Source organism: Artibeus jamaicensis, unplaced genomic scaffold, assembly GCF_021234435.1.
Source record: "Artibeus jamaicensis isolate MK-2021 breed Jamaican fruit bat unplaced genomic scaffold, CSHL_Jam_final scaffold_1689, whole genome shotgun sequence".
Lineage (NCBI taxonomy): Eukaryota > Metazoa > Chordata > Mammalia > Chiroptera > Phyllostomidae > Artibeus > Artibeus jamaicensis.
Window position 1 is genome coordinate 8,194,849 of NW_026522029.1, and position 24,800 is coordinate 8,219,648.

The 24,800-nt window shown below is 60.9% G+C and overlaps 1 protein-coding gene across 3 annotated transcripts; it reads right to left on the bottom strand.

The window, feature by feature from the left end:
* Positions 1-941: 941 nt before the first annotated feature.
* CELSR2 (cadherin EGF LAG seven-pass G-type receptor 2) lies at positions 942-24,800 on the bottom strand. Of its 3 annotated transcripts, none has more exons than XM_037152461.2 (34): positions 21,169-24,800; positions 16,467-17,114; positions 14,428-14,650; positions 13,903-14,018; positions 13,638-13,726; positions 13,122-13,279; positions 12,565-12,728; positions 12,313-12,438; positions 11,811-11,977; positions 11,222-11,509; positions 10,961-11,135; positions 10,667-10,808; positions 10,374-10,494; positions 9,786-9,969; positions 9,506-9,607; positions 8,776-8,870; positions 8,301-8,510; positions 7,758-7,941; positions 7,534-7,662; positions 7,267-7,447; positions 6,951-7,118; positions 6,745-6,871; positions 6,425-6,625; positions 5,964-6,138; positions 5,556-5,668; positions 5,335-5,414; positions 5,119-5,245; positions 4,888-5,010; positions 4,239-4,366; positions 3,935-4,023; positions 3,641-3,829; positions 3,331-3,501; positions 2,992-3,226; positions 942-2,275 (listed from the first exon to the last, which is right to left on the bottom strand). In XM_037152461.2, exons 1-34 carry the CDS (start codon positions 24,491-24,493, stop codon positions 2,269-2,271), a joined length of 8,760 nt encoding a protein of 2,919 aa, XP_037008356.2. In that variant the 5' UTR covers positions 24,494-24,800; the 3' UTR covers positions 942-2,268. The 3 variants fall into 3 exon arrangements, with proteins under 3 accessions (XP_037008356.2, XP_037008355.2, XP_037008354.2); XM_037152460.2 differs by having other exon boundaries at positions 942-2,525; XM_037152459.2 differs by having other exon boundaries at positions 942-2,528.

The following is a 24,800-nucleotide window of genomic DNA, read 5'->3' on the forward strand; positions in this document are numbered from 1 at the left end:
ACATATTCCTTTGGCCCTCTGAGTCAGTCCTGAATTTTGTACCCAACTCCACCCACTCCAAACCTGCTTGAGCAAAATGTATGAGGTAGGTAGTGCCAGCTAGGGAGGAGGTCTGTCTGCTACAGCAGTTTTGTTCAGCCACCTGTTGACTCTCTTCCCTTTGGTCTGGCTTTCTAGTTTTCTCTTTAGGCATCCACCCCTGCCCTCACCCAGCAGCAACATCGAGGGAAACCAGTGTTTATTGGCCTCTTAGTTGTTATGCACTGTGAACTGTTCTAAGCACTTTACATATGTTAACTCATTTAATTCTCATAAAGGCTCAATTAGGTGGATGCTAGTATTATCCTCATTTTACAGGCAGAGAGAAACGAAGGCCCAGAGAAATGAAGTCACTCGCTCCATTTCCTGGGTATGTGTTCTTACAGTGGCCTCCCTCAATTGCCCCCATATTAACTCCCTACCTTCTTGGTTAAACAGACCTTTGTAAAAGGTCTGTTTAATGAAACTTGGGAATAGAAGTAATGTTGCAGAGTACATAGTTGGCTTGGAGTGTGAGTAGCTGCTTCATTTCCATTGGGGGAAAATAAATGACACACAAAATAGCCCAGAGACATAGAGGTAGGAGGTACCCCATCACTGAGGTACTTGAAATTCCCGCCAGCCTCTCAGCTCAGCCCTCCCAGTCCCTGAATTCCACCTGCAGGATGCGAGCCCTAAGGGGTTGGGCTGGAAACCTCCCTGCCATGTCTTCCTTGGAAATGGCAGGACATGGGCTCTGTGCTGATGAGGCTGTTTGGGGAGGTACAACTGGGGTGCTGATAGACTGGCTCACGCCAGCCCCTTGGCATCCAAGTCCCCTGACCTGGCCCTGCCTGGTGGTTTTCGAGAGGCCAGGCCTCCCGCCCTCTGGATGGACCACGCAGAAGCAATGACAGCGATGCTTGACCCGCACAGAACTAGTTTATTCAGTAGTATGGGGAAATGAAAAAACAAAAACAAAAAAACAACCAAGCACAAAAACCCTACGATATTTACAGTAACAATCAAACTGTACAATCTGATGGTTAGTATCAAGTTAGAATCCAGCATCTTTGTACTTTTTAAGTCAAGTCATCAGTAGTAAAAACCAGTTAAATTTTTAACCCTTTGCAGGAATTGCTGAGGGGAGAGGTCGGGGGGAGAATCCATAACAGGGAAGCCAGAGACCAGTCGTACAAATGAGAAGCAGGGGCCGTTTTTGTCGCCCCCTGCTCCAGAGTGAAGTCCGTGACAAGTCTGGAATACATGCTTAGCGTAAACGGTGGCTCAAACGAATAGCAGTTGGCAAAACTGAGGAGGAGGGAGGAGAGGCAGGGAGGTGACGGCCTGGAGCAAGGGGAAGGGCCTCGGGCCCCATGCCAGGACTGCTGGGTACACACCCAGCCTGTTACAGCCACATCAGACCCCCTGGGACCGGATACGAACCCATCCCAACACAAAAAAGCAAATAAATAAAAAATATATATTAACTCTCTCTTCGAAGGGAGCTGGGGTGAGGGGGCCAGGGGTGTGGGAAGAAAGAGGAACAGGACCTGGTCCTTTGAAGAAGAGAGCCAATTCCCAGAAGGGGTTAAAAATAGAACATGTCTCAGAGGCCACAGCAGGTCAGACAAAGTGGGGTGGTCCGTCTGATCTTGGGGGGGTAGGTGAGTGAACCCCAGAATCCAGACTTCAGACCAGTGCTGGGAGCAACTGAGCCAGCACTACCTTTACTCCTCCTCTTCCCTGTCCCACCCACACAACAGCAAAGAAGCGCAACTGAACGTGACTGGCCTTCCCCACAAGTGGGGCGGGCAGGGAAATGAAGCACTTTTGGGTCAGCGAACTGAGCAAACGCCTGGACTTCTCACATGGCCAGAGTCCAGGAAAAGGAGAGGGGCTAGGGTGGCCCGGCCGCCACCTGGGGGCACGGGTTCCCCTCAAAATGTGTTCATGCAGCATTTGGGGGTCCGGGGGCGCTGAGTCCTTCTGCCCCCTCTCCGGACAAGGCTTCTTCAGTTCCTGGGAGGGGCGGCACAGGCAGGGTGAGGAGCGCCCCTGCCGGGCTGCCCTCACCGCACTGAGGCCCGCCCGGGGCAGCCTGCAGGGCTCCATGCCCTGGGTGCATGTGGCTTTGTCCTTTCCTTTTGGTGATGGCAAATGAGGGGCAAGCCCCCCAAGAGTCGCTCTCCTCCCAGAGGCACAGCAGATGGGAAACCGAGGAGAAGCTGGGGAGCATCCTGGGAGGTCCTATCCTCTTTGGGAAGGGAGTGGGAAGTCAGTTTCCAGCATATAAAAAAAATTAATCCCTGAAGTCATGAAGAGTGAAGATCCTTTTTAAAATTTTTTTTCCTCTTTTCTGAAAAACTTTGTCTTGGAGATGTTGGCCCCAGGGGTCCAAAGTGCAGTGAGGGGATGACAGGGGAGGGAGTTGGCACTAGATGGCCTTGGGTGGGGTGGGCACCCCTCCCGGCAAGGCCCAGGCTCCTCAGATGGACGTTTCATCGCTGCTGCGGACAGGCGTGGGGAGCGGGGGCAGGATAAAGCACAAGACAGGAGTGGGGGCGTGAGTGCCGCTGGGGAAGGCCAGGGAGCCTCAGAGTGTGGGAACCACCGGCCCAGGGTTAATGCAGGAAGTTAAAGAAGAGAAATCTGGAGAGGCAGGAAAGGAAAGTGACAGAAAAAGCAGACAGAGGATTAGTCGGAGCAGAGGAGACAGAAGCTTCCACCAGAAGAAGGAAACAGAAAAGCAGCCCCAGCTCCCGGCCCTCCCTCACTTTGCCTGAAGCCAGGCTGGGCCGAGCCCACGGGGCACCATGGTTTGTGGGCATGTGCAGTAAGGGAGCTGGATCACAAAAACCGCCCATTTGTCATTTGTCACCTGCCAGGGAGAGCAGGCTGGGAAGGCCTGCAGGCAGCTCTGAGCCCAACAGGGGCCTCTGCACCCTGTCCCGCCTACCCAGCCACACTCACTCGGAGCCTGACGAGTCCTCATCCACTGTGCCTGCCTTGATGCTCATGGCGATGGGCATGACCCCATTTAGCTGCTCCTGGAGACTCTGTCGGGGTGGGGGGCGGGGAGGAAGCCCACCCCGGCTGCCCTCGCTGGCTGAGGAGCCCCGGGAAGACCCCGTGCCCTGCTCCAGGGGTAGCCGTAGGAGGCTGCTCTTCTCGCTGATGGTGGGCAGACACTTCTTCTTGAGGATGCCTGTGGGCCAGGAGGGCAAGTGCCATGAGAAGCAGGAGGTGGGAGCACAGGGCTGCCCTAGAGAGCCCCACTGGCCACATGTGAGGCGTGAGGCTCCCACTCACCTTTGTGAGGCTGGGCAGAAAGCCCTGGAAGGGGTCCCAGGGACCCCTCCCAAGGCAGGGCATCACCATTCTCCCGAGGCCGTTCCTCAGAGGCCCCATTGCCACCACTCTCCTTTGTTGTGGCCCCGAAGTCTCCCGTCCAGGGGATCTTCACGGGCCCCGGGCCCCCATCTGGTGGAGGAAGGAAGTAGATGAGGCCCAGAGGAAGCAGACAGCTAAGGGAGTCACCACCCTGGTGCTGCCTCCCAGGAACCCCAGGCCCTTTGTCCTCCCATTGCCCCCAAAGGCCATGGCCCCGGCGCTGGCCCACCCTTGGGGGTGCTGTGTAGGGGCAGCCTCTCGGCCCCAGGCCCCAGCAGACTGTCCCAGCCTGGCTCTCCAGGGAAGGCAACTGCCTCCTCCTCCTCTTCCTCCTCGCTGTCTGATGAGTGGGTAGAGGCATAGGAGCCACTCTGGTCATCTTCCAGGGACAGGTCACTGTCAGAGTCTGTGTCAGGATCTGGGAGAGGGGAGAAAGATCACAGCGGCCTGCCCGCCTCTGCCCAGCAGAACCCAGGCAGCTGCACCCCTGCCTGACTAGCCGTCAGGGGGCATCCGTCCTCACCATGCTGCTGGTCTTGACCTTCCAGGAATAGGCTGCTGGGGTCCCCCAGGCCAGGGGGCCCTTGACCAGGGTTCAGTGTGGACTCCTCCCTATAGATACAAGACCATGACAGAGGGGCAGTCTGGCCCTATGCCCAGTGTCCCGTTCTCCCGGGTTTTCCAGTTCCTGCCCCGTGTCCCTTACGGCTTCTAATTCAAGCTGCCGCTGGTGTCAGCCATGGTGTGCACTCCCAGCAGCTGGCTGGCCAGGATCTGGCAGGCACAGCGCTATTCTCCCCTCCCCAAAACATGTCACCAGGGCTCACCTCAGCAAGAAGGGGATGTAGCTGGGCTGACTCTTGCCCGAGCGGCTGGCACTGTGCAGAGAGCCAGCTGAGTCTCCGTAGGGCTGGTATAGCCGCCCATCCGCATATGGGCTGGGGCAGTTGTAGGACTAAGCAGGGAGTAAGGAGGTCAGTAAGCAGAGGAGCAAGACGGGGTGGTCCCAGGCTAGAAGCGAAGGGCCGACGGAGCCTTCCTAAATTCTACCTCCCACGTGCCCAGGTCTGAGAGAGGCCCCACGGCTCTGCCGTCTCCCACCGCAGGGCCCAGTGCTCGTGGCTTTGCCATGGCAGTGCCGGTCCTATCCACTTCAAATTCCCTGTGAAAGGGCTTGCTGGCAAAAGATGGCACCAGAGACTGTCTCCTGACAGCATCCTGGGAGACACAGAAAATGCACCCAGAGTCCCAGGGGATTCTCAGGTGTTGGACATTCGTGACCACTGACTTAGCCGCTGCATCGCCTTGTTCTTCCCATCCCTCCCACATAAACATCCTCCTCCCCATCCCTCAGGTCCCCCTATTCCCAGGCCACACATAGGAAAGGGTGGGGGATGGAGGAAAAGTGGGACCGAAGCACAGAGAACAGGCTCCTTGGGCCTCCTGCCCCTCCCCCGATGCCCCGAGGCCCCTCACCGAGGTCAGAGTGGACTTGGTGGTCAGAGCTGGGTCAGGGCTGGGCTTACGGCTGCATGCAAACTTGAGGGCTTTCCGGACCTCCTTGCTAAGCACCACGTAGGAGAGGAAGATGAGGGGGCCCTGGCAAGCGGGAGGCAGAACTATCTCAGTGCTTATTCTGGGTACCCGCAGCCATGCTTCCCCTCCTGCCTCCCTGGGGCTCCCACAGGCCTGGGCTGTGCCAGGTACCTGGATGCAATTGCAGGCAGCAAAGAGGTAGTGGAAGAGGAGGCTGTCACTATTGACGGAGAGCAGTGCCAGCAGCCACGAGGCACTCAGCAGCAGGAGGACAGTGAAGGAGGGCCTCAGGCCCGAGCTGCGGAGAGGGGTGGGCTGTGAGTGGGGCCCTAAGGCCTCCCCCACTGCTGCCCACCCTCTGCTCAGGCAGCCACAGCCCATACTCACACAGGGCCTTTCTTCTCGAAGCCCTGCCGATGGGCGGCACAGGACGCCCGGGCCGCCAGGATGTACAGGAAGACGCTCATCTAGCAGGGGAGGGGGAGAGGTGATGGGCATCCTCAGGGCACAGACAGCTTCCACCCCACCAGGCCCTGGCAGCCTCAGCTCTTACTAACGAGATCAGGTCCTGAGGACTCAGTCAGCCCAGCCCGCTTTCTAGCACTTACTGAGACAGCGAAGGCCACAGGGCCAGCGAAACTCCAGATGAGGGTATCGTAGATGGAGAGCCAGCAGAAGTCGGGGTTCCCATAGCCCTCGGGGTCCAAGCCCACGGCTAGACCTGGGAGCATGGTGACAACGGCAGGGGAAGGGGTGGTCAGCGCCCAGAATTAGGCGGTCGGGTGGGCCCATGGGGCTGAGCACAAAAGATGATATGAGCTGCCCACCATCTGTCCCTGCTGTCCTCTCCCAGGACAGGGGACCCAGCCGCTGGGTGGGGGTTTCAGAGGCTGGGTTCAGTCAGGGGGGCATCCATGGAGAACCTAACCCGAGGCACTGGGATGTAGGGCCTCTGGGCCTGGGATATGGGTGGGGAGAACGTGGAATACCCAAGGCCCGGAACAGGGGTGGGGTACCTGTGATGAAGGCGGGCACGCCCCAGCCCAGCATGTAGTAGAAGCGCATGGGGCCGGCATTGACGTCTCGCACCTCAGTGAGTGCCCGGTACAGGTGCAAGGCCTCCAGCAGAGCCCAGGAGAAGGTGCAGAGGAACAGGAAGTGCAGCAGGATGGCGATGACTGTGCAAGCAAACTGAAGGCCCAGGCCAGGTCAGCGGCCGGGCACACCCAGCGCTCTCGTCAAGCAGAGGGCGAGGGCCTGGGTGTTGGGAGGTACTTCGGGGGGAGTTGGGGCCAGAGGAAGGCACTTCTAGGGTGCTGGGGAAATAAGAGGAGCTAGAAAAGGGGAAACCGTGGACCAGGCCCCGGGATGGGCTCTGTCAGTTGCTGCTGCAGGAGCAGGGCTCGGAGCGGGGGGTGGGCAGGACTCCTCAGGGCGCCCGAGAACACCGGGAGTTGGGTGAGGAGGGACATCTTACAGGGAGGTCAGCCTGGTTGATTCCCAGGAGGAAGACCAGCTGAGCTAGGCCCAGGGCAGCAGTCAGGTTCCGTCGGATACCATGCTGGTTGGAGCGAAGGGCACGCAGGAGAGCGAGGAAGAGGAAGGTGAGTAGCAGGGCAGCCAAAGTGACCCCAAGGGCCACATATGTCAGTGTCTTCAGTGGCAGGATCTCCCCATTCTGCAGAGTGGGGGGGCAAGGGACCAGGGGAATTAGAAGAAGCAGAGTCCAAGCAACCGGACTGGTACCCAGGGCTCCCGCCCCCCCACCCTGCTCCGTAGGCTCCCCTTGGGTCCAACCTCCCGCCGGGACACGTCCATGAGCACAGCGAAGCTTGTCATGTGGTTGCACTGGCAGCTGACATGGCTCTCGTTGCGGAAGACAACTTCGCAGCCTCGGGCTGACCAGCCACCTGTGCCACTGACCCTGCAGGAGGGAGGCCGGGTCAGGAGCCAGGAGGCTTTTTGGGCCCCAAGCCTCAGGAGCCAGGGCAGTGCAGGCTCACAGGATCGAATGGTTCCAGAAGACACAGATGGGCTTGGTCCGCTCCTCCGTCTCCAGCAGCCGGAACTGCACGGTGACCGGCTTGTCCAGGGCTCGAGGCAGAAGCTCTTCGTCGTCATGGACGCTGATGCTCACCACGGGTGTGTTGATGACCGGGCGTTTGGGAACCCTGACGGGGGGGAGCAGGGGCACCATCCCCACAGTAATTGTGTGACTGGGGCACGCCCCCCATCCCAGGTCCTGCGCCGCACCTCCGCACACAGCCAGCGACCCGCACTGCAACCGTACCCCTCCTACCCCTTTCTCCAGCCGCTCACCTCAGGCTGCGCTTGTCGGGGTCAAAGTTATGGGGCAGCAGCCCGGCCAAGGTGCGGTAGATGATGACACTGGCCACAGCCTCACCCTGGCTCAGCTCTGGGTGCCGCCGCTGTCGCCGTGCCAGCTCCTCTGGTTCCTGTGCCTCCCCGGGGCCTGCGGGTCTGACCACGGGGGCTGTTTCTGGGAGAAGAACATGGTCCACTCAGCTGGGCCCTGCACCAACACCCAGGCCTGGCCCCCGCTCCGCCTCTGAGACCCCCGCTGACCTCTGAAGACAGACTCAGGCAGAATGACCGTCGTCTCAAGGTCCGAGGGCCGCTCCCCCCTCAGCGCCTCGTAGCGGGGCAGCTTGGCCCCAGCGAAGTTCCCCTTGTCCAAGCGAACTACGGAGATGACTAGGGAGGGGGTCACAGGTCAGGTGGCCCGGGCACGGCCACCTTTGCCAGGGGCTCCCTCCACAGACCCCTCTGGCTGTGAGCAGCAGCCTCACCGATGTTGGGAGTGACGATGGTGAAGGGGCTTAGGTAGGTGTGCCGCATGTTCTGGGCCAGGGCGCTGGCGTAGGCCTCGTAGTGCTGAAGCAGCCAGGCGGTGCCGCCCTCCGTCTGCTGAATCAGCTCCCAGTGCCGCTTGTTGGCCGCATCCAATAGGGCACTGCCCACCCGCAGCAGGTTCTGGGAGGGGGGCACGGTCACAGTGAGCCGTACTGGCAGCACACACCTCTCATCCCCGCCCGGGCTCCGGCCCATGCCTGGACCAGTTCATTGTACGAGATGTTGCTGCCTCCCTGCCCTGAGTAGACGGAGCTCCAAGACAAACACTATTTTTTATGGGCACCTCCCTCTGAAAGCATCAGGAAGAGGTAAATTACCTCGGTACTGGGCCATGGCTCAGGAGGTCCCACGCCTGCTGGGAGCTGCCCGAAGACAGGGGTGGGTAGTGCTCCCAACTCTGTCCCCGAGTTACCAGGGGCAGGCTCACTCACTGAGACAACCCCCCAACTGTCAGCCACCCCGCCCACTCCGAGCCCCACCTCGGTGAAGTGCACATCCTGTGTGGCAGACAGCCCGAAGCCCCGCTGCGCGCTCTCATGGGCCAGCAGCCGCGTGGCCAGCTGGTAGGCCACCTTGACATCACTGCCGAAGTAGCCAGCCGTGTGCTGTGTGGCGTTGCGCAGGAGCAGGGCCAGCCGCTGGGAGCGTCCCGAGTCCAGGCCTGACTCATTCCGCTGTAGTCGCTCAGCCTAGGACAGAGCCAGATGGAAGGGGAGGGCGGGGGGTCAGTACAGGGGGTGACAATGAGGTACCAAGAGGGCAGAACTGGAACTCTGGAGTACAGAACCCTCGGCAAAGAGGAGAAGCGGCCTCTCCAAGGGGCGGGTAGGGAGGGAGTGCAGCTCAGAAGACCGGGGCTGGAATTCCAGAATCCCTTTCTCAAAGTTGGGTGGGTCAAGTGAGACTGGGCAGAGGGAAGGGAGGGAGGAGAGGGGATCAAGGAGGTTCCCTTACAAAGCCCTTCAGCTCTGAGAAGGTGACCGATGTGCAGTTGAAGAGGTTTGGGGGGAGCCACCCCCTGTGCTCGTCACAGTGGCGCACAGCCGTCCCTGGAAGAAAGTCAAGAGGCTGCCTCATGAAGGGATCACGGGAGGCCACTGAGACCTTATGGGCTGGAGACAGAAGACAGGCAAACACCCAGGTGGAAGTGGGAAGAGAGGCATGCAGAACACTACAGCCAAACACTACAGCCAGTTTCTGCCAGATCAGCCCAGACAAGGGCTTCAAGAGTACGGTGCATGGCCTCCTGGGGACCCCCAACACCACTGCCCCTCTCCAGCCACCACCTCGGCTCTCAGTCACTTTCTGCTTGAGAACTCTGCTCATCACCAGTCCAAGGACCCAACACCACCTCCTCCCCAGTCTATCTGTCTAGTGCACAACCCCAGAACCAGGCTGAGAGCCCTGTGGGATCCTTCTTTGAACTGCCAGCACCCAGCCCTGTGCTGGGCACACTGCAGGTTTCTCAGAGCTTTTGTTAAGAGCCTAACATGTAGGTGCCCTTCATCTGGGCACCCTTGGGAGCACAAGAACTGTGATCCAGGGGAGAATGGACATGGAATCTCTAGGACCTGGAGGCCAGAGAGGGGGTCCCAGGATCTGCAGCCAGGGCCTTCCCACCCTCACCCCACTGATGAGAGGCCCCCAAGTCCTCCACATAGCATTCTAGGCCTCCAGCACCTACCAAAGGAGCCTTTGGGGCACGGGGCAGCAGCAGGCAACCCAAAGCGGGTACGGGGCCACCAGATCCCAGCCTCGATGGCACGTGGGCAGCTGTCGTAATTCACTGCAGGGAGGCACACGGGGTCACCCAGGAGCAGGTCTCCCCAGGAGGCTCTGCTCAGGCTGCCCAGCCCTCCCTCAGCATCCTCGGGTCTGCCACCGGGGCCCGTTCCTGGCCTCCCTGGGACACCAGGACCTGGCACACCGTGGGGCAGGCCACCCGCCTGTTGTGGGAGCCCCACCTTCGCAGCCATTGGTGGTGACCTCAGCAAAAGGGTTGTCACAGCGGTCACACTGGCGCCCAATGACACCTGGCTTGCACGGACACTGGCCATCCTCGGGGTCGCAGACACGGGACAAGGAGCCCGTGGGGTAGCAGTCACACAGGAGGCAGATGGGGCTGCCAGGGGGCCGGTAGTGGTTCTCCTGTCACGGGGGAGGGGTCACCAGCTCAGGCTCCCTTTCCTGGATGCTCATGGATCCTTGCAGCTACGGTCCCTCTGGAAAGAGGCTCCCTGACCTCAGGTTTCCCCTCAATAGTATTCAAAATATTTAACAACTGGCCATAATTGGGGGTTTAGCCCATCAGCGAGACACCAGCCAGTCAGAACAGGTAGCAAACAACCGGTCCAGCAGGCCCAGAGCTCACTAGCTAAGTATCGGTCCTAGGTCCCCCGACCTCCCAGACACTGAGGACAAACAGCCACCTGCCCGCCCTATTACAGCAAAGGAGCACCATCCTCGGTCTCCACAGAAAGTCTTTCCCCACTGCTGCCTTCAAGGGCCTGGGAGGTGCAGAACAGAGGTCAAGGCCTGGGTCAAACTGTCACCTTGCAGTGGCACTCTCCGCTTGTCTTGTTGCAGTCCGGGTCAAAGCCTTTGCTGACATCACAGTTGCATGGGCCACACGTAGGGTGTCCCCACCAGCCTCGGGGACAAGGTTGGTCGATCCTGCAGAGGGACCCAGGCAGGCATGAGCTCCCTCTGCCATCCTTGCAGGGTGTGGCCTTGTGTGGCCCTTCTGACCCTGGCTGCCACTCAACCAGGTTCTCAGTGCTCTGAGGGATAAACCAGAGATGAGCAGTAGCCGCCAAGGCCTGCTGCTATGGGCTGGTCCACTTACCTGGTCTCACAGTATGGCCCAAGGTAATTTTGGGGACACTCGCAGGTGTAGCCGTGGGGGGCACTGGGCTTTCGGATACACGTGGACTGGTGCTCACATGGGTTCAGGTCACACACATTAGTACAGTTGTCCCCATAGTAACCTGGGACCAGAAAGGCAGGAGAGGCTCAGTTCCCACCCTCCCCCAGCACGACCTTCAAACCCACATTCACCCCCCTCCTTCTACTGGGAGCGCCATACCAGCTGGCCGTGGCACCTGCTCGCCTGCCCCATTTTCCTGGATCCCTGGCTCACCTGGATCACAGCTGCAGGAATAGCTGTCCCAGTCGTCGCTGCAATAGCTGTTGGCAGGACACGGGTTCGAGTCACAGGGATCTGGCAGGCTGCAGCCCGGCTCCACGTTGATGCTTTCCCCATGGCTGGGATCCAGACTGCTAACCCCCTTGGGTGTCTCACTCACCCGCACTCCCTGGGAAGGACAGGGGTAGCGTTGGCCCTCCGTGGTGCGGGCCTCTGGGTGGTGGCGGGGCCGGGGAGGCCGGGGAGGATGCTCACCTGCAAACAGCCCCGGAAGCCGCGGGCCACACCACTGGCCGGCCCGGGCACGCCACCCACTGTGATGTTGCTCAGGTGCAGCCCATGGAGCCGGGGGCCCAGGTTGCCCTCTGCCTGCTGTTGCCCATAGTCGAAGGACAGGATGGCGTGGCCAGGGCCCCCGCTGGCTCCGAGTGCCAGCTCTGCGTGGTGCCAGTCACCGTCATTGGCCCGGCCTGGCTCCAGGCGGAGAGACGAGGCCTGGAGCCCCGTGCCCTCCACACTCAGCACCACGTGGCCCCCCCGCAGCTGGCACCAGGAGGGAGGAAAGGGGGACCATCAGACCACCATAACTGGCTCTTCTTCCAGCCCACAGTTCCCCTTCCCCTCCAAAGAACCATCTTGCTGCCCCCGCTAAGGCCAGAGAGAACAAGGTGTTATTTCATTTGGGCCCCATAGATGGCAGCAGTGACCCACCAAACCAGTCAAGCTGCTTTTTCATTTCCAGGAAAGATAAGATCCTGCCCACCCTCTCTGACCAGCCAGCCCTCTGGAGGCTGAGGCAGCCCTGGCCAGGGCCCCCGCCTGCCCCTACCCCACTGTGCATCACCTGCAGGGTGATGGTACTTCGCCCCCTGGTGACGGCCTGCAGCAGGACACCGTCGGCCTGGCGTGTGCGGAACATGAGGCTGAGGTGCCAGGGCTGGGAGATGGGCAGTGAGAGGCCCTGCCAGGCCACCAGGCTGCTGCCCAGGAAGCGCTGCGGGTTGGCCATTTCTGGGGAGGTAGATAAAGGCAGACTGAGGGGCGGAGCAGCCAAGTGCCTGGGGAGATAGGTGGCAGGTCCCTGGGAGGCAGGGGCGCTGCCTCTCCTAGTGCCCGCTCCCTGGTTGGCCCCACCCTCCAGAGCATTTACCTGCCCTGGGCCCGCCCCACGCTGTGCCTAGGCCTGCCTGTCACTGGGCCCTTTGTCTCCTCTGCTACCCTCTCAGGGCTCTGCCCAGACACGCTTTTCCACCCACAGCCCAGCTCAGCTGGGCGCTGCCCAGTGCCTGCCCTGCCAGGGTTCCCAGCACAGCTGACAGCTCCCAGTCCTGAGACTCTCCGCCTACCCTGGGCACAGCTCTTGCCCCCGAAGCCCAGAGGGCACTCGCAGCTGAATGAATCCCACTGGTTCACACAGGTGCCCCCATTGTGGCAAGTGTTGCTGTCACACACGTTCTTCTTGGCAGGGCAGCCTAGGGTGGGAAGAAGGGGGCTCAGGCGGGGGTCCTGTGGCAGGGGCATGCGGATGTCCCCAGACCAGGGAGAGCCCTCCTCTGTGCATGGGGCTCCTGGACTTGCCCCACCCCAGGCTCCCATACCAGGCACGGTGCCATTGTTGGCAATGAAGTCGGCCATGTCTACGTGCCGGCTGTCCACTTGCAGGTTCCTCATGCAGCCCACGAAGTGCCGTGTGCGGACAGGGAAGCTCTCAGGCAGATCGGGCACCCCTCCCAGCAGCAGGGGCCCTGTCAGGTCCAGAGACCTGGGGCAGCGACAAGAGTCGTGATGTGAGGCAGAACGGGCAACCTGTGGCTCTTCCTTCTCCCCGCGGCCTCTCACCGGGCCAGAGAGGGGCAAGGCCTCAGAGTCCCAGGGGCCCTGCAGAGCAGCACCAGGGGGGAGGGAGGCAGCCCCAACCTGGTGCTGCTCATCGCATACCCACTCCCTCTCCAGGCCAATGCACAAGGCCCTGCTGCAGTCCCCCAGGTTTGCCCGCTCCCACCCACGGGAGACTGAGAAGGCTGGGGGAAGCAAGGCGAGCACCGGCCCTCCTCTGGGTTGGTTCCCATTTCAGGACTCCCAAAAGCTCTCCTCTTGACCGTCAGCCCTGTCCAGCCCCTCACCTCACCCCAGCCCCGGTCTCTCCCTTGCTTACTTCTTGCTGCCCGCCTGGGTGCCCTGGGCAGCGCAAGAGTAGTTCCCCAGCACGGCTCCAAAGCGCAGGGCCATCCCCATGTCACAGCCATCCACACTCACCACAGCCACCTTCTGCTCGGATGGGCCCTGGGGGAGCCCTGTCTGGCCCAACAGTGGCTGTGGACAGGGAAGGGCAGAGAAGGGAAGCAGTGGGCAAGGAGCCCACTGGGCTTGTGGGCCAGGCACGAAGACCCAGCACACACTGATAGCCCCTTATGTACACACAAGCACACACGCATGCTCACGACTTAGCTTAAGTTAATATCCATTCGCGTGTGGCTGGCCTAACGGAACACGGAGCATCTACACTACCCACTGGAATGGAGATGCCCTGGCAAGGTGGCACGTGTCCATCTCTCCCTCCCTTTCCACCAGAAGTGCCGTGACTGTCCTTGGAGGCAGTGCCACCTAGGTCTAGGGAGCACCTGAGCCAAGGACAAATGCCTCCAACTCCCTGACCCCCTCTCACACCCACCTTATTGTAGTACTTCAGCTGTACTGTGTGCCACTGGCCATCACTGACCCCTCCAGGCACGAACGGTGACACGGTGGTGGTTGACTCCCCTAGGGAAAGGACCCGGGTAAGCTGGGACACAAGCTGAGAGCTTGAGAACGGGGAGGGTGTGCTCAGGCTTGGTCCCCGGCCCAGGTGTGGCTGGGAGCATGTGTGACTTGGGGTCAGGGTCCCAGAGGCATGGAGCCTCTGGGCAATGGGCAAGGGCACAGGGCACCCAGCTCACCTGCAGAGAAGGTGAGCTGGACCTGCTCCTGGATCACCTCGAGGGCCACAAAGTCGTGCTTCTCGTTGAAGCGCCCGTTGTACAGCAGCAGGCCATCACGCTCCTTGGTGGCAAACCTGTGGGGGAGTCGGGGACGGGGGCAGGGAATGGGGTACCCACTGGGATGCCAGCACCCCAGCCACCCAACTAGTCCTGAATCCTACTAGAACCATCCACTGGGCTGGCACCTTGGCCAAAGCCAGAGGCCCGGAGGCTAGAATGTGGAAGATGAGCCCAAACCAGAACCAGACCCCCGCGCATTCTGGCTCCCTACCCTGGGGGGGCTGATGGGAGGAGTGATAGGTGGACCCTGGTGGGTGAGGAAAGTCTGCTAGCAAAGTACATGGGCAACTCCAAGTGCACAGACGGGGTTCTGCCAACAGCCTGCTTTGAGCACGTTCACTGCCTGCCCGCTCTCCTTGTCTGTAGAACAGGAGGCACCCAGGCTCCCACCATGCCCCTTCGCCCCCAGGCCCAGACACTCACGAGAGGGCCAAGGTGAAGTGGAAGCGCTGGCGCAGGCCACGGAAGGTGATGAAGGAGCGGGCAGGGAAGCTGCGTGTGGTCACCTGGCAGAAGGGCTTCTCGAAGTCTCCAGATGGGCAGTCGCACTTGAAGCCACCCACTAGCAGGTTGACACAGGTGCCCCCATTCTTGCAGACGCCCGGGCTGCATCGGCCTGAGCGGGCACTCACCTCACAGTGCTCACCTGAGCAAGAGGGAAGGCAGGGTAAGGACCAAAAACCCCTGAGAGGAGGCAGAGACTGGGACTCCTTCCCACCTGCGATACCTCCTGTGGTTTCTTGTGACCCCACAGTGCTCCCAAACTCTCCCTCTTCTTCCTCCATCTCCTCTGAGAAACCTTAGCCTTTCCTGGAGCTATACCTGGCCCTCTGGGCCATTCTCAGCACATCCCATATACCCCCTCGAGCAAGCTTCTTGAAGCTCCCAGCCCCTCCCATACCCCTTTGGGCCTTAACAGCATAGGCCTGCAAGGTCCCTGATCATAAGGCCCAAATCCTAGTAGCCTTTGTTGCCGAGCAAGCTCAGGGGTGTTCTGGCCCCTGCAGGGGTGAATGTGCATGCAAGGAAGGGCCTACAGGTAGGCTTGAGAGCCAGTGCCAACCCCCCCTCCCTCCCACTGGTGCTTTTGTCCCTGTCAGGCACCAAGATCAGTTTCCTTCCCTGGGGATGAGACCAGGCTTCCACTCAGATTTGTCAGAGTTATGGAGGTTGTAGGGGGAGGTGAGGACACCCCAGGTATGGGGCAGGGAACTCCCACTCCAAGCCCTGGGGTCCAGGCTGAGGACTTCCGTGCACTTGGGAGATGCTAAGTTTGGAACTGAGCCCTGGGAGCAGACCAGGACTCAATGGAGGAGCTGAAAATTCCAGTGGGAAAATCCACCCCTTTCTCTCCTTCCCCATTCCCAGATTCTGGAGATAGGTTCTCAGCTCCTGTGCCTAGTGACTGGCTCTTGTTTCCATGGAAACTGTTGTTCGCCTACTCTAAGCACCCCCCTTGTCATCCTCCTGGACAAAGACTCCACTCCCCTCCCCCAAGCCCACCCCTCCCCTCTCCCCCACCACCCACAGCAGCAGCTGAGAGGAGTCAAGTCTGGAAGTTCTGGGCAGGAAGATGCAGCGAGGGAAGCAGTGGCGCCTGCCTGCCACTGTGGGCTGAGTCGTGGGCACCGCTCTGGAGGACAGGGAGCAAGGCCTAAGGCACTGGGAGGGAAGGGCCATGGGGGACAGGTGAAGGGGTGTCCAGGGGAGAAATGGGAGCCTACAGGGTGGGGTCAGGAGCTCCAGGCAATGGCAGGGACTGGGTCGCAGGCCAACAGGGTGGCTCCCCGGTCAGGTCCCTCTGTTATGGACCTGGGCAGGGCAGGACTATTCTGCTCCATTGCACAGGTGCAGTGATCTCACACAACACCCCTGTCCCCACACCTGACCCCTTCTGGGGTCCTCAGCTCCTTGCGCCTTCCCTCCGACGCCTAGGGAGAAAGGCGTTGTAGCTCAGACAGGTAACCCACTCAGTGTTGGGGGAGGTCAAGGTGGAGGCCCAGGCTCATCTCTAACCAGGCTTTGAGGTGAGGCCTGGAGTAAGTCACCTGACCTCAATGTTTCGTTAAAGCACAACCAGCGTTTTCCACCGGCCAGCTCCGTCCGTGTGTTAAATTAACTAAGTTAATCCTCACAACCCCTGTATGATACAAGCTGATTGATCCTTTCCGATCAAGGTGTTTCCGTTTTAACATTCTGAGGCACAGAGAGGTTAAGCAACTTGCCCAAGGATGCAGCCACTAGTGGCAAAGCTGGGGGACAAATCCAAGCAGGTTGGCTCTGGACCTAGCGCTGCCCCCGAGTTACACTGCTTTGGTAGGGAGAGAGGTGATGGAGGAGGACTCCCCTCTCCGCCTTCTGCAATAGGTTAGTGTAAAAGAGCGTGGGGTTTGAGAGCAGCCAGGAAAACCGGTACCTTACTCTGGAAAGGAACTAGGCAGCAGACCCCTCCCTTGGCTCACCCGTGTAGCCGTCGCGGCAGAGGCAGGTGTAGCCGCCCTCGCGGCTGCGGCAGCGCCCGTGGGCTCCGCACGGCCGCGAGTAGCAGAGGTCCACCTCGGTCTCGCAGTAGTCGCCTGTGAAGCCAGGTGGGCAGCGGCAGCGCAGTCCCCCGACCGGGTGGATGGGCCGGAAGAGCACGGAGGAGGAGGCGATGAAGGGCGCAGAGGAGTCGAAGCGCAGCACCGACACGCAGCGCATGTAGTTCTCGCAGGGCTCGCGCAGGCAGATGTTGTCGTCGAAGGGCAGCACGCGCTGGGCCGAGATGGCCGTCAGCAGGCTGCGGTTGAGGTACAGGCGCTCCTGCAGATCCTCCGAGGGCAGGAAGGGCGGCCCACCCCCGGGCCCCGGCGGCTGGCCTACGGACAGGCTCACATTGAGAATGTGGCCGCCCGGGGCGTCGGTGTCCCGCTGCACGTTGAAGACCACCACGTGGTCTGGGGGCGTGGCCAGTGTTGCCGCCACCGCCTGGATGAAGAGGCCCAGCAGAGGCGATAGGAAGCGCTCCGGCGACATGTCCTCCAGGCGCAGCGTGATGCTGTGCGTGAGCATCTCATCCGTAATGATGGTGACGCGCAGGGCGCACTGGGCCGTCACACTGTGCACGCCATCTGCAAAGAGGCGGCAAGGGTCAGGACCTGGCCTGGGACTGGGATGCCAAGCTATAGACCTGGCCCTGGGCAGCAGCCCCAAGGATAGGGAAGGAATGGGGCTGAAATCCAGCCACACATTCTCACATTGTTTAGCTGCCAAGAAGGGGCTCCCTTGGGTGTAAGGCCTGCAGGCAAGCCGCTCCTTGAGGATGAGCCTCCACTGATCCCCTATGCCCCAGGAGGTGCATAGGGATTCAACTTTCAGAAGTTCTCCTTGCACACTTTCCCCAAACTCTCTGGTGGGAAGCATGGCACACCTTTCAATGTTTGCGCACCTTTCCCTACCCAGGCCGTGGGTCCTGCTCCCTTCTACCAGAATACTCGGGGCTTCTCTGCGGAGAACTTTATTCTGCCTTTGTCTTACCTCTCTACAGGACCACAGCGCCAGGACAGACCCACAAATATAATCCTCCCACCGCCTCAGCCTCTGTATCTCAACACTACCATAACCCCAACTCTGGCTGTGCTCCTCCCCCCGCCCCCCACAGCAGAGAGTTGGGGACGAACTGGGTCAGTGGGCCACCTGGTCCTCCTCCTACTGAGCCGCATGGCTGCTTGGGCGCAGGCTACTATCCCCATGGCAACAGCCCACACAAAGCATTCTTCCCGCCCAACTCTCTAGGTTTCTGAGGGTAGCCTGGGGGGGCTCCACCCCAGGAAATCCAGCTGAGCCAGCGGCAGTCCCACCCACTACTCTGACGCTCTGGACGCTTGGGCTGCTCACACTCCAGACAGAGTCTGGGCCTCTAGCTACTCAGCGCCCACTCGCCTCATGGCATTACACCAGGATGCCTGCCACACACTCACAAACAGCTAAGTACTGACACACTCTGCTGTCTCACTCCACCCACACACCCTCAGCCCAGCAGTGCCATACATACCTGAATGCACAAATACACGAGAATGGCTTTTATCTTGCTCAAAAATGAAAGCTGGAGGCCAAGGGGAAGCAGAAATGGCTTGGCAGGGCTATAAGCAATATTCGTATTATTGTTTACAATGTCCTGCACATAGTGGGTGTTTGGTAAATACTAAGATGTCGATGAGAATCTATTGGGTCTCTGTGAGGGGCCCTGAGCAGATATGAAAAAGCACATCAGAGCAGGAATGGGGCAGGTGGCGTCTCCGGGGCCGGGCCAGAGCAGAAGAGGGGTCTATGAATAGACTGCTTCTCTGTCTTACCTACTTCCGGTGGCTGACTATACCAGGTGACTCAGGTGAGGCCAGGAGGGCCACCACGGCCACGTCCTCACTGCCCACCTGCCCTCCAGCCTCAAGCCTGGGGATTTCCAGGCACGCCTGCTCTGCTCTCACAGCAAGCCTGCTTGCCATCACCCACTTCTCCTTCCACTCTCATCTCACAGGTTGTTCCTTCCGACCTGGCCTACCCAGCCACCTAAACTCACCTACTCCAGGAAGCCTGTCCGGATCTATGACCTCTGGCTTCACTTTGCTCCCTCTTTTAGACCCCGCTGCACTCAGGTACGGTGCTGGCACAGAGCTCTTGTGTACCTGGGGCCTCTGACTGATGCTTCCCTGAGCGGATAGGTCCTTCAGGGAGAAAGCAGCCCAAGGGTCTACACAGAGTGCTCCTAACTGATTAGGGAGGGGAGGGAACAGTCAAGGCCAAGGAGCAAGAGAAACCTCACCACCACTCAGCCCTGAGAGGAAGCACTCCTCCTTACATTCCCCCTCCACCATCCCAGGCCCCGCCTATGTCCCTTACCCACAGTGTCTCTGTTGCTTCCCATCTGGCCCACCATCTGTGGCCACCTGCCCCCTGTGCTATTGTCCCCCCGTCCCCAGCAGTTAACCTACTGCTTGCTCCTTTCTTTTTGTTCCTCTCCCCTGCCTTGACCTGGGTCACCCCTCAGGTGCAAAGGCAGTCAGCGGTGGGAACAGGGATAAGGAGTGCATCGCCTGAGCCATCCTCCTGGACACAAAGCAGTTGGGATGGCCTCTGATCCCCAGGAACACTACCTGAGCCCGCAGCCCAGAGCCCAGACAGCCACGCCTGAAAAAGTGCCAGGTCTCAGAATGTGGCGGAGTCAGCCTCCAAGTCTCCCTTCCCCTGGCAGATGTGCCAGGGGAGGTTGCAGGCCTGGAGGAGTCTGCCACTTTAGGGGCCGAACAGGCCATGGACAGGAGCGCTCCTGTGTGTCCTAGCAAAGTAAGAAAGAGGCGGGGAGAATTCAGGCTCCCGGACAGCCAATCGGCCCAAGCTGGGGCAGCTGCAACCCATGGGCACCAGAGAGGGAAATCAGAGAGGCAGAAACACGGAGACCAAACAGGGCAACACAAAAGCCCAGGAAAAGAGCCAGCAATGGAGCAAGTGGGAAAGGGGGAGAGACCAATGCAGGAGATGGGGAGAGGGCACTGGGGAGGGACAGTGCAGAAGGGCCCCCATGGACAGGGCAGAGAAAGAAAGAAGAGACAAAGAACAAGAGAAGGAAAACAAAGGGGCAGTGGGAGTCAATTCCCCCTCACCCCAGCCTCCATGAACTTTGGGGTTGCCGTGGTGACTGCCTCCAAGGGTCAGGGCTGAGGGAAGAGGGTGGGGCTCAGGCTGGAGGGCCAAGGAGGCCCTCCCCTCCATCCCAGGGGAGCTGAGGTCTGGGGTTCAGGCCTGATAGGACCCTGAAGGCTGGGTGGGGCCTTCTCTGGCCCCATCCCTCAGCATCTTGCCACACTCACCTAGGGTGGGCTGGGGTGAGGACAAGAGAGGCTGTCCTTCCCAGCCACCGGGACTCCTAGCAGAGAAGGACTTGGGATATAGGAACTCCAGCCTCCCACTTTCTCCTCCTGGAGGGGAAACTGGAGCCTCAGAGGCACAGAACCTGGTCCAGGACCTCTAAACGCTCCCACAGTCTGGCTCCTGTGGTCGATTTGGGAGGAGGCTGAAGCCATGCCCTGTGTCTCTCTCCTGCCTCTTCCTGCGCTCAGGCCCAGACTCCCCTCCCAGCTGTGTGTGGAGTGGGGGTGCGTGACCTGTCCATCCCCAGGCTGCAGCTAACAAGAGATCCCAGTTGCTCCCAGGCTTGGGGAAAGGGCTCAGCATCCTGGGGCCGGCCCCTCCTTGCTGATGGCGCTCCCTCCCCAAAGGTGATAGAAGGCCACCCTCACCCCAGCCCCCCTCCCCCTACCCTTCTGTCCAGGGAGTCTCCAGGCGGAGCGCTTGGCCAAGCAGCAGGAATGCCCTGTCTGGGTCCTGGCCAGGCTCCCACGCCCCAGGACTGTTCTCTCCCCGCCAGATCAGGGGATTCTGCCCTCAGAGGCCATCAGTCCTCTGGCTCATCCTGGTGCCCAGACCCAGTATGGGACAGCCAGCAGGGGAGACCTGGTGTCCTACGAACAGCCCATGGGGTGGCAAGGAGGCCCAAGAGGTCTCAGCCTGGCCCTGGCTTCACTGAAGCCCCTCCCCCAAGCTGGACCGAACCCGGGCCTCTGACAGTGGGGTCTGTTTGGACAGACACAATGAGCTCTGGCCTCACTTCCGGTGGGAGCTCTGAAGGGGGAGCCCGGCCAGGCTCTTTCTGCCTGGAGGGAAAAGAATGCCTGAGACAAAGTCCCCCCTCAGCTGGTGCAAGGTTCAGCCAGGATCCAGAAAGGGCCTGGAGAGGCCCAGCAGCAGGGTCCTGACCCCACGGCCCTCAGCTCTGTATGAGCTCACAGGAGTATCTTGTTGGCGTGAGGGGTGCTGAGGGGGCTCCCTGGCCTTTGTGCCCCTCCCCCAGCTCTCGGGACCCCCCCAGTCTTCCACGAGCCTTTTTCGCATTTCTTGGCAGCCAGGACCAGGGCAGCCTCACAAGACTTCCTCCAGCAGATCACAGGCTGGTAGGCAAGGGGCAGCCAACCGAAGCAGCCCAGCTGAGGCTGGGTGGGGCTCCTTCCCACGTGGCTCCTGCCCCTCAAGCTCTGTGCCAGGAGCCAGGCAGGACAGTGGGTCAGGGGTTCCTCCTCGGCCAGCTGCCCCGCAGACCCCCTCCCCAGCATCACCTGCGCCCTTCCTTACCTGACACCAGCACGCTCATGATGGCCTCCAGAGGCCGGTTGTTGTCCAGGGCCCGGCTCAGCCTCAGCTCCCCAGTGGAGGCATTGAGCAAGACCAGGCTGAGTTCGTTTCCCCGCTCAAAGCTGTAAGTCAGGCTATCTGAGACGTCAGGGTCATGGGCAGGCACACGGCCAATGGTGCCCCCGGGGAAGCTGCTGGATCGGTTGGTGACATAGTTGTTGAAAAGGATCTCAAAGTTGCCCAGCACTGGCGGGTTGTCGTTGCGGTCCAGCAGGCGGACGTGGACCGTGGCCCGGCTCACGAGGGGCGCCGATGTGGCCTGGATGACCAGGATGTACTCAGGCCGGTCCTCGTAGTCCAGGTCCACCAGGGCGGTCAGCTCCCCAGAGAAGATGTCCAGCTGGAAGACCTCAGGGATGTTGCCCTCTACGATCTGGTACATGATCTGGGCGTTGGTGCCTTCGTCAGGGTCCGTGGCTGTGACCCGGGCCACAGCCAGCCCAATGGGGCTGTTTTCTTCCACAAACACATCGAACTCATCCTGCTCAAAGACAGGTGGGTTGTCGTTCACATCCAACACGGTGACCGTCACATCCATGGGTGTACGGGCTGGAGGCATCCCCTTGTCCACTGCGTATGCCTGCAAGACGTACTGGGCCACATTCTCACGATCCAGCCTCCGAAGTGTCCGCACAATGCCTGACGTGGACTCTACGATAAAGTCACCGTCCCCATCATTGCCCCCTTGGAAGGTGTAGAAGACTCTGCCGTTGAGGCCAGAGTCACGGTCGGTGGCTGAGATCTGCAGGACACTGGTGAAAGGGGGCACATCCTCGTAGACGCTGCCCTGGTAGGAGTCCCGCAGGAACTGAGGGGCATTGTCATTCACGTCGTTCACCAGGATCTCCAGGTAGGTGGTGTCGGACTTCTGGGGAATGCCGTTGTCCCGGGCAGTGATGGCCAGGGTGTAGGATACCTGGTCCTCATAGTCTAGCTCTGCCTGGGTCGTGACAGCCCCAGTGTCTGCATCGATACGAAACTGGGGAATGCTGTCCTCCATAAAGTAGGTGATGCGGGCATTCTCACCGGTGTCCTCGTCCGTGGCACTGATGAGCACTACCGTGGTGCCTGCTGGCCGGTCCTCGTTCACATTCACGGTATAATGGGAGCTCTGGAAGACGGGACGATGCGTGTTGGCGTCAGTGACGTTCACCACCACCTGTGCCGTGTCCTGTCGAGTGCCGTCGGAGGCGGTGACAGCCAGCACATACTGCCGCTCAAGTTTGTAGTCCAGTGGCAGGGCGAGGGACACCAGCCCACCACCGCTCTGGCTGGTGATGGAGAAGCGGTTCCGGGTGTTGCCGCTGGTGATCTGGTAGGTGATGACGCTGTGGGCATCACGGTCCACAGCCGACACAGTCACCACACTGGTGCCCACAGCCGCATCCTCGTTGAGCCGTACCGTGTACTCTGGCTGGGTGAAGGTTGGGTTGTTGTCGTTAACATCAAGGACAGTCACACTGACGCTGGCCGAGGCAGTGAGCGCAGGAGCGCCATGGTCTCGGGCTTCTACCCCAAAGCTGTAGAAATCAACTTCCTCACGGTCCAGCTCAGCGGCCACGGAGATCCATCCCGTGCCATTGTTGATGGTGAAGGGGAAGTCGTGCCCAACTCCAGCCAGGCGGTACTCCAGGCGGGCATTGTCTCCAGCATCAGCGTCGATGGCCTGGACGTGGAGAACCAGGTAGCCTAAGGGGACACTCTCCAGAACAGTGGCCTGGAAGGGGGTGCTGACAAAGATGGGAGCATTGTCATTGATGTCTAGGACTTGCACTGTCACCAGGCCAGAGACGTTGGAGAGCGGGGGGCGGCCACCATCCTGTGCCCGGATCCGTAAGGTGTACTCCTTAGTGGTCTCGTAGTCTAGAGGGCTCACGACGTCCAGAGCCCCAGTCTGGGCATCCAGGTAAAACTGTCCCCGGGCATTGCCACTCATGATGCTGTAATGCACCAGGGCATTGCTGCCCTTGTCCCGATCTGAGGCTGTGACTCTGAGCACTGGGGCCCCCGGGGTCACGTCCTCCCGCACCTGGACCACATAGCGCTTCTCGCTGAACTGGGGGGCGTTATCATTGTCATCCTCCACAGACAGGAAGACGGCAGCCGTGGCGCTCCTCGGACCAGGGTCCCGACCCTGGTCACTGGCCTCCACTGTCAGCTGATAGGATTCCACCTCTTCCCTGTCCACGGGGCCACGGGTTCGGATCACCCCAGAACGAGGGTCGATCTCAAAGACTTCTGAGGGGCTGCCCCCAGGCCCCTCCAGCAGGCGATACAGAATGTTGGCATTGGGAGGGGCATCACCATCCGTGGCTCTGACGGTGAGCACCTCGTAGCCCACCTCCAGGTTTTCCCTGAGGCTCTCCTTGTATTCCTGCTGCTCAAAGACAGGGTCGTGGTCATTGGTGTCAGTGACCAAGATGGTGAGGGTGGCCAGGGCACTGCGTCGGGGCATGCCATGATCCTGCGCCGTGACCCTGAACACATGGGTGCTCTTGGTCTCCCGATCCAGCTCCTCGGCTGTGGTCACAGCGCCCGTGATGGGGTCCAGGGAAAAGAAGTGGTTGGAGCGGCTATCGAAGAGGGCATCCATGGTGTACTCCAGCCGACCTGCCTCCCCCTCGTCTGGGTCGATGGCCCGCAGGGACGCTACAGCGGTGCCTGCTGGCTGGTTCTCGGGCACTGTGGCCTGGTAGCTGGGGGGCTGGAACTGGGGGGCTGTATTCACATTCCTTTTCCGGCGCCCCCCGGTGTACTCTTCTGCTGACCTGTCCTCTGCCCTGAGCCCTGGGGTCTGCACCAGCTCGCAGGACTGGCATTGCAGCCGCGGGGCCTTCAAGCACGGGTGCTCTGGGGGCAGGGTGAGCTTGCCCTGTGGGGAAAGGTGGCCTCCAATGCCCAGGAGGCGACAGCTCCAGGGACAGCCTTCCGGGGCTGGCGGCAGGGGGATGTGGGCCCCGGATTCTGGACACCAGACCCTTAGACCATCGTGATGTGGCACCAGATGGCCAGTCAGCTCTGTCCCCTCATCCCTGCAGCGGCTGGTATAGAGCCAGAGGTTCGAGGCTGAGGCCGGGCAGAGCCAGCCCACCGGGGTGCAGGCCGCGGAGGATCCGCGTCCTCCGGTCCCCAGGGAACGACAGGGCCCCACTTGGTCTCCCAGGAGTGGCGGCAGCGGCAGCAGTAGCAGCAGCAGCAGCAGTGGCGGCGGCGGCGGCAGCGGCAGCGGCGTGGAAAGGGGGGTGCGGGCTGCCGGGCTCCGCATTTCTCCCTGCTCCCGGCTGGCCCGGTCAACGGCGGCGGCTCCTCCTCCGGCTCCTGCCGGCCCCGCCGCGCCTCATGCCCGGGCCCGGGCGCTGGTCCCCGGGGGCCACTCGTGCGTCCCGCGGGGAGCCTGCGCCTTGCTGTCTCGGCGGGGCCGGCGCTGCGCCCTCGGATGCGCCCCGGCTCCCACCGTTCCCCGAGCCGGGCCCGCGCCCGGGTCACCCCGACCACCGCGGGCTGGCGCTACGCCTCCCCTTGCGCGCCCGGCTCTCGCCACCTGCGCCCGCGAGCTCCGCGCGCGCCCCAGG

Coding starts and splice junctions, on each gene's coding strand:
- CELSR2 (XM_037152459.2), bottom strand. CDS start 24,493: ATGCGGAGCCCGGCAGCCCGCACCCCCCTTTCCACGCCGCTGCCGCTG. Junction 8,871..9,505: donor GTGCCCCAAAGGCTCCTTTG/GTAGGTGCTGGA, acceptor ACTTTCTTCCAG/GGACGGCTGTGCGCCACTGT. Junction 6,872..6,950: donor TTCTGGAACCATTCGATCCT/GTGAGCCTGCAC, acceptor TCCCTCCTGCAG/GGTCAGTGGCACAGGTGGCT.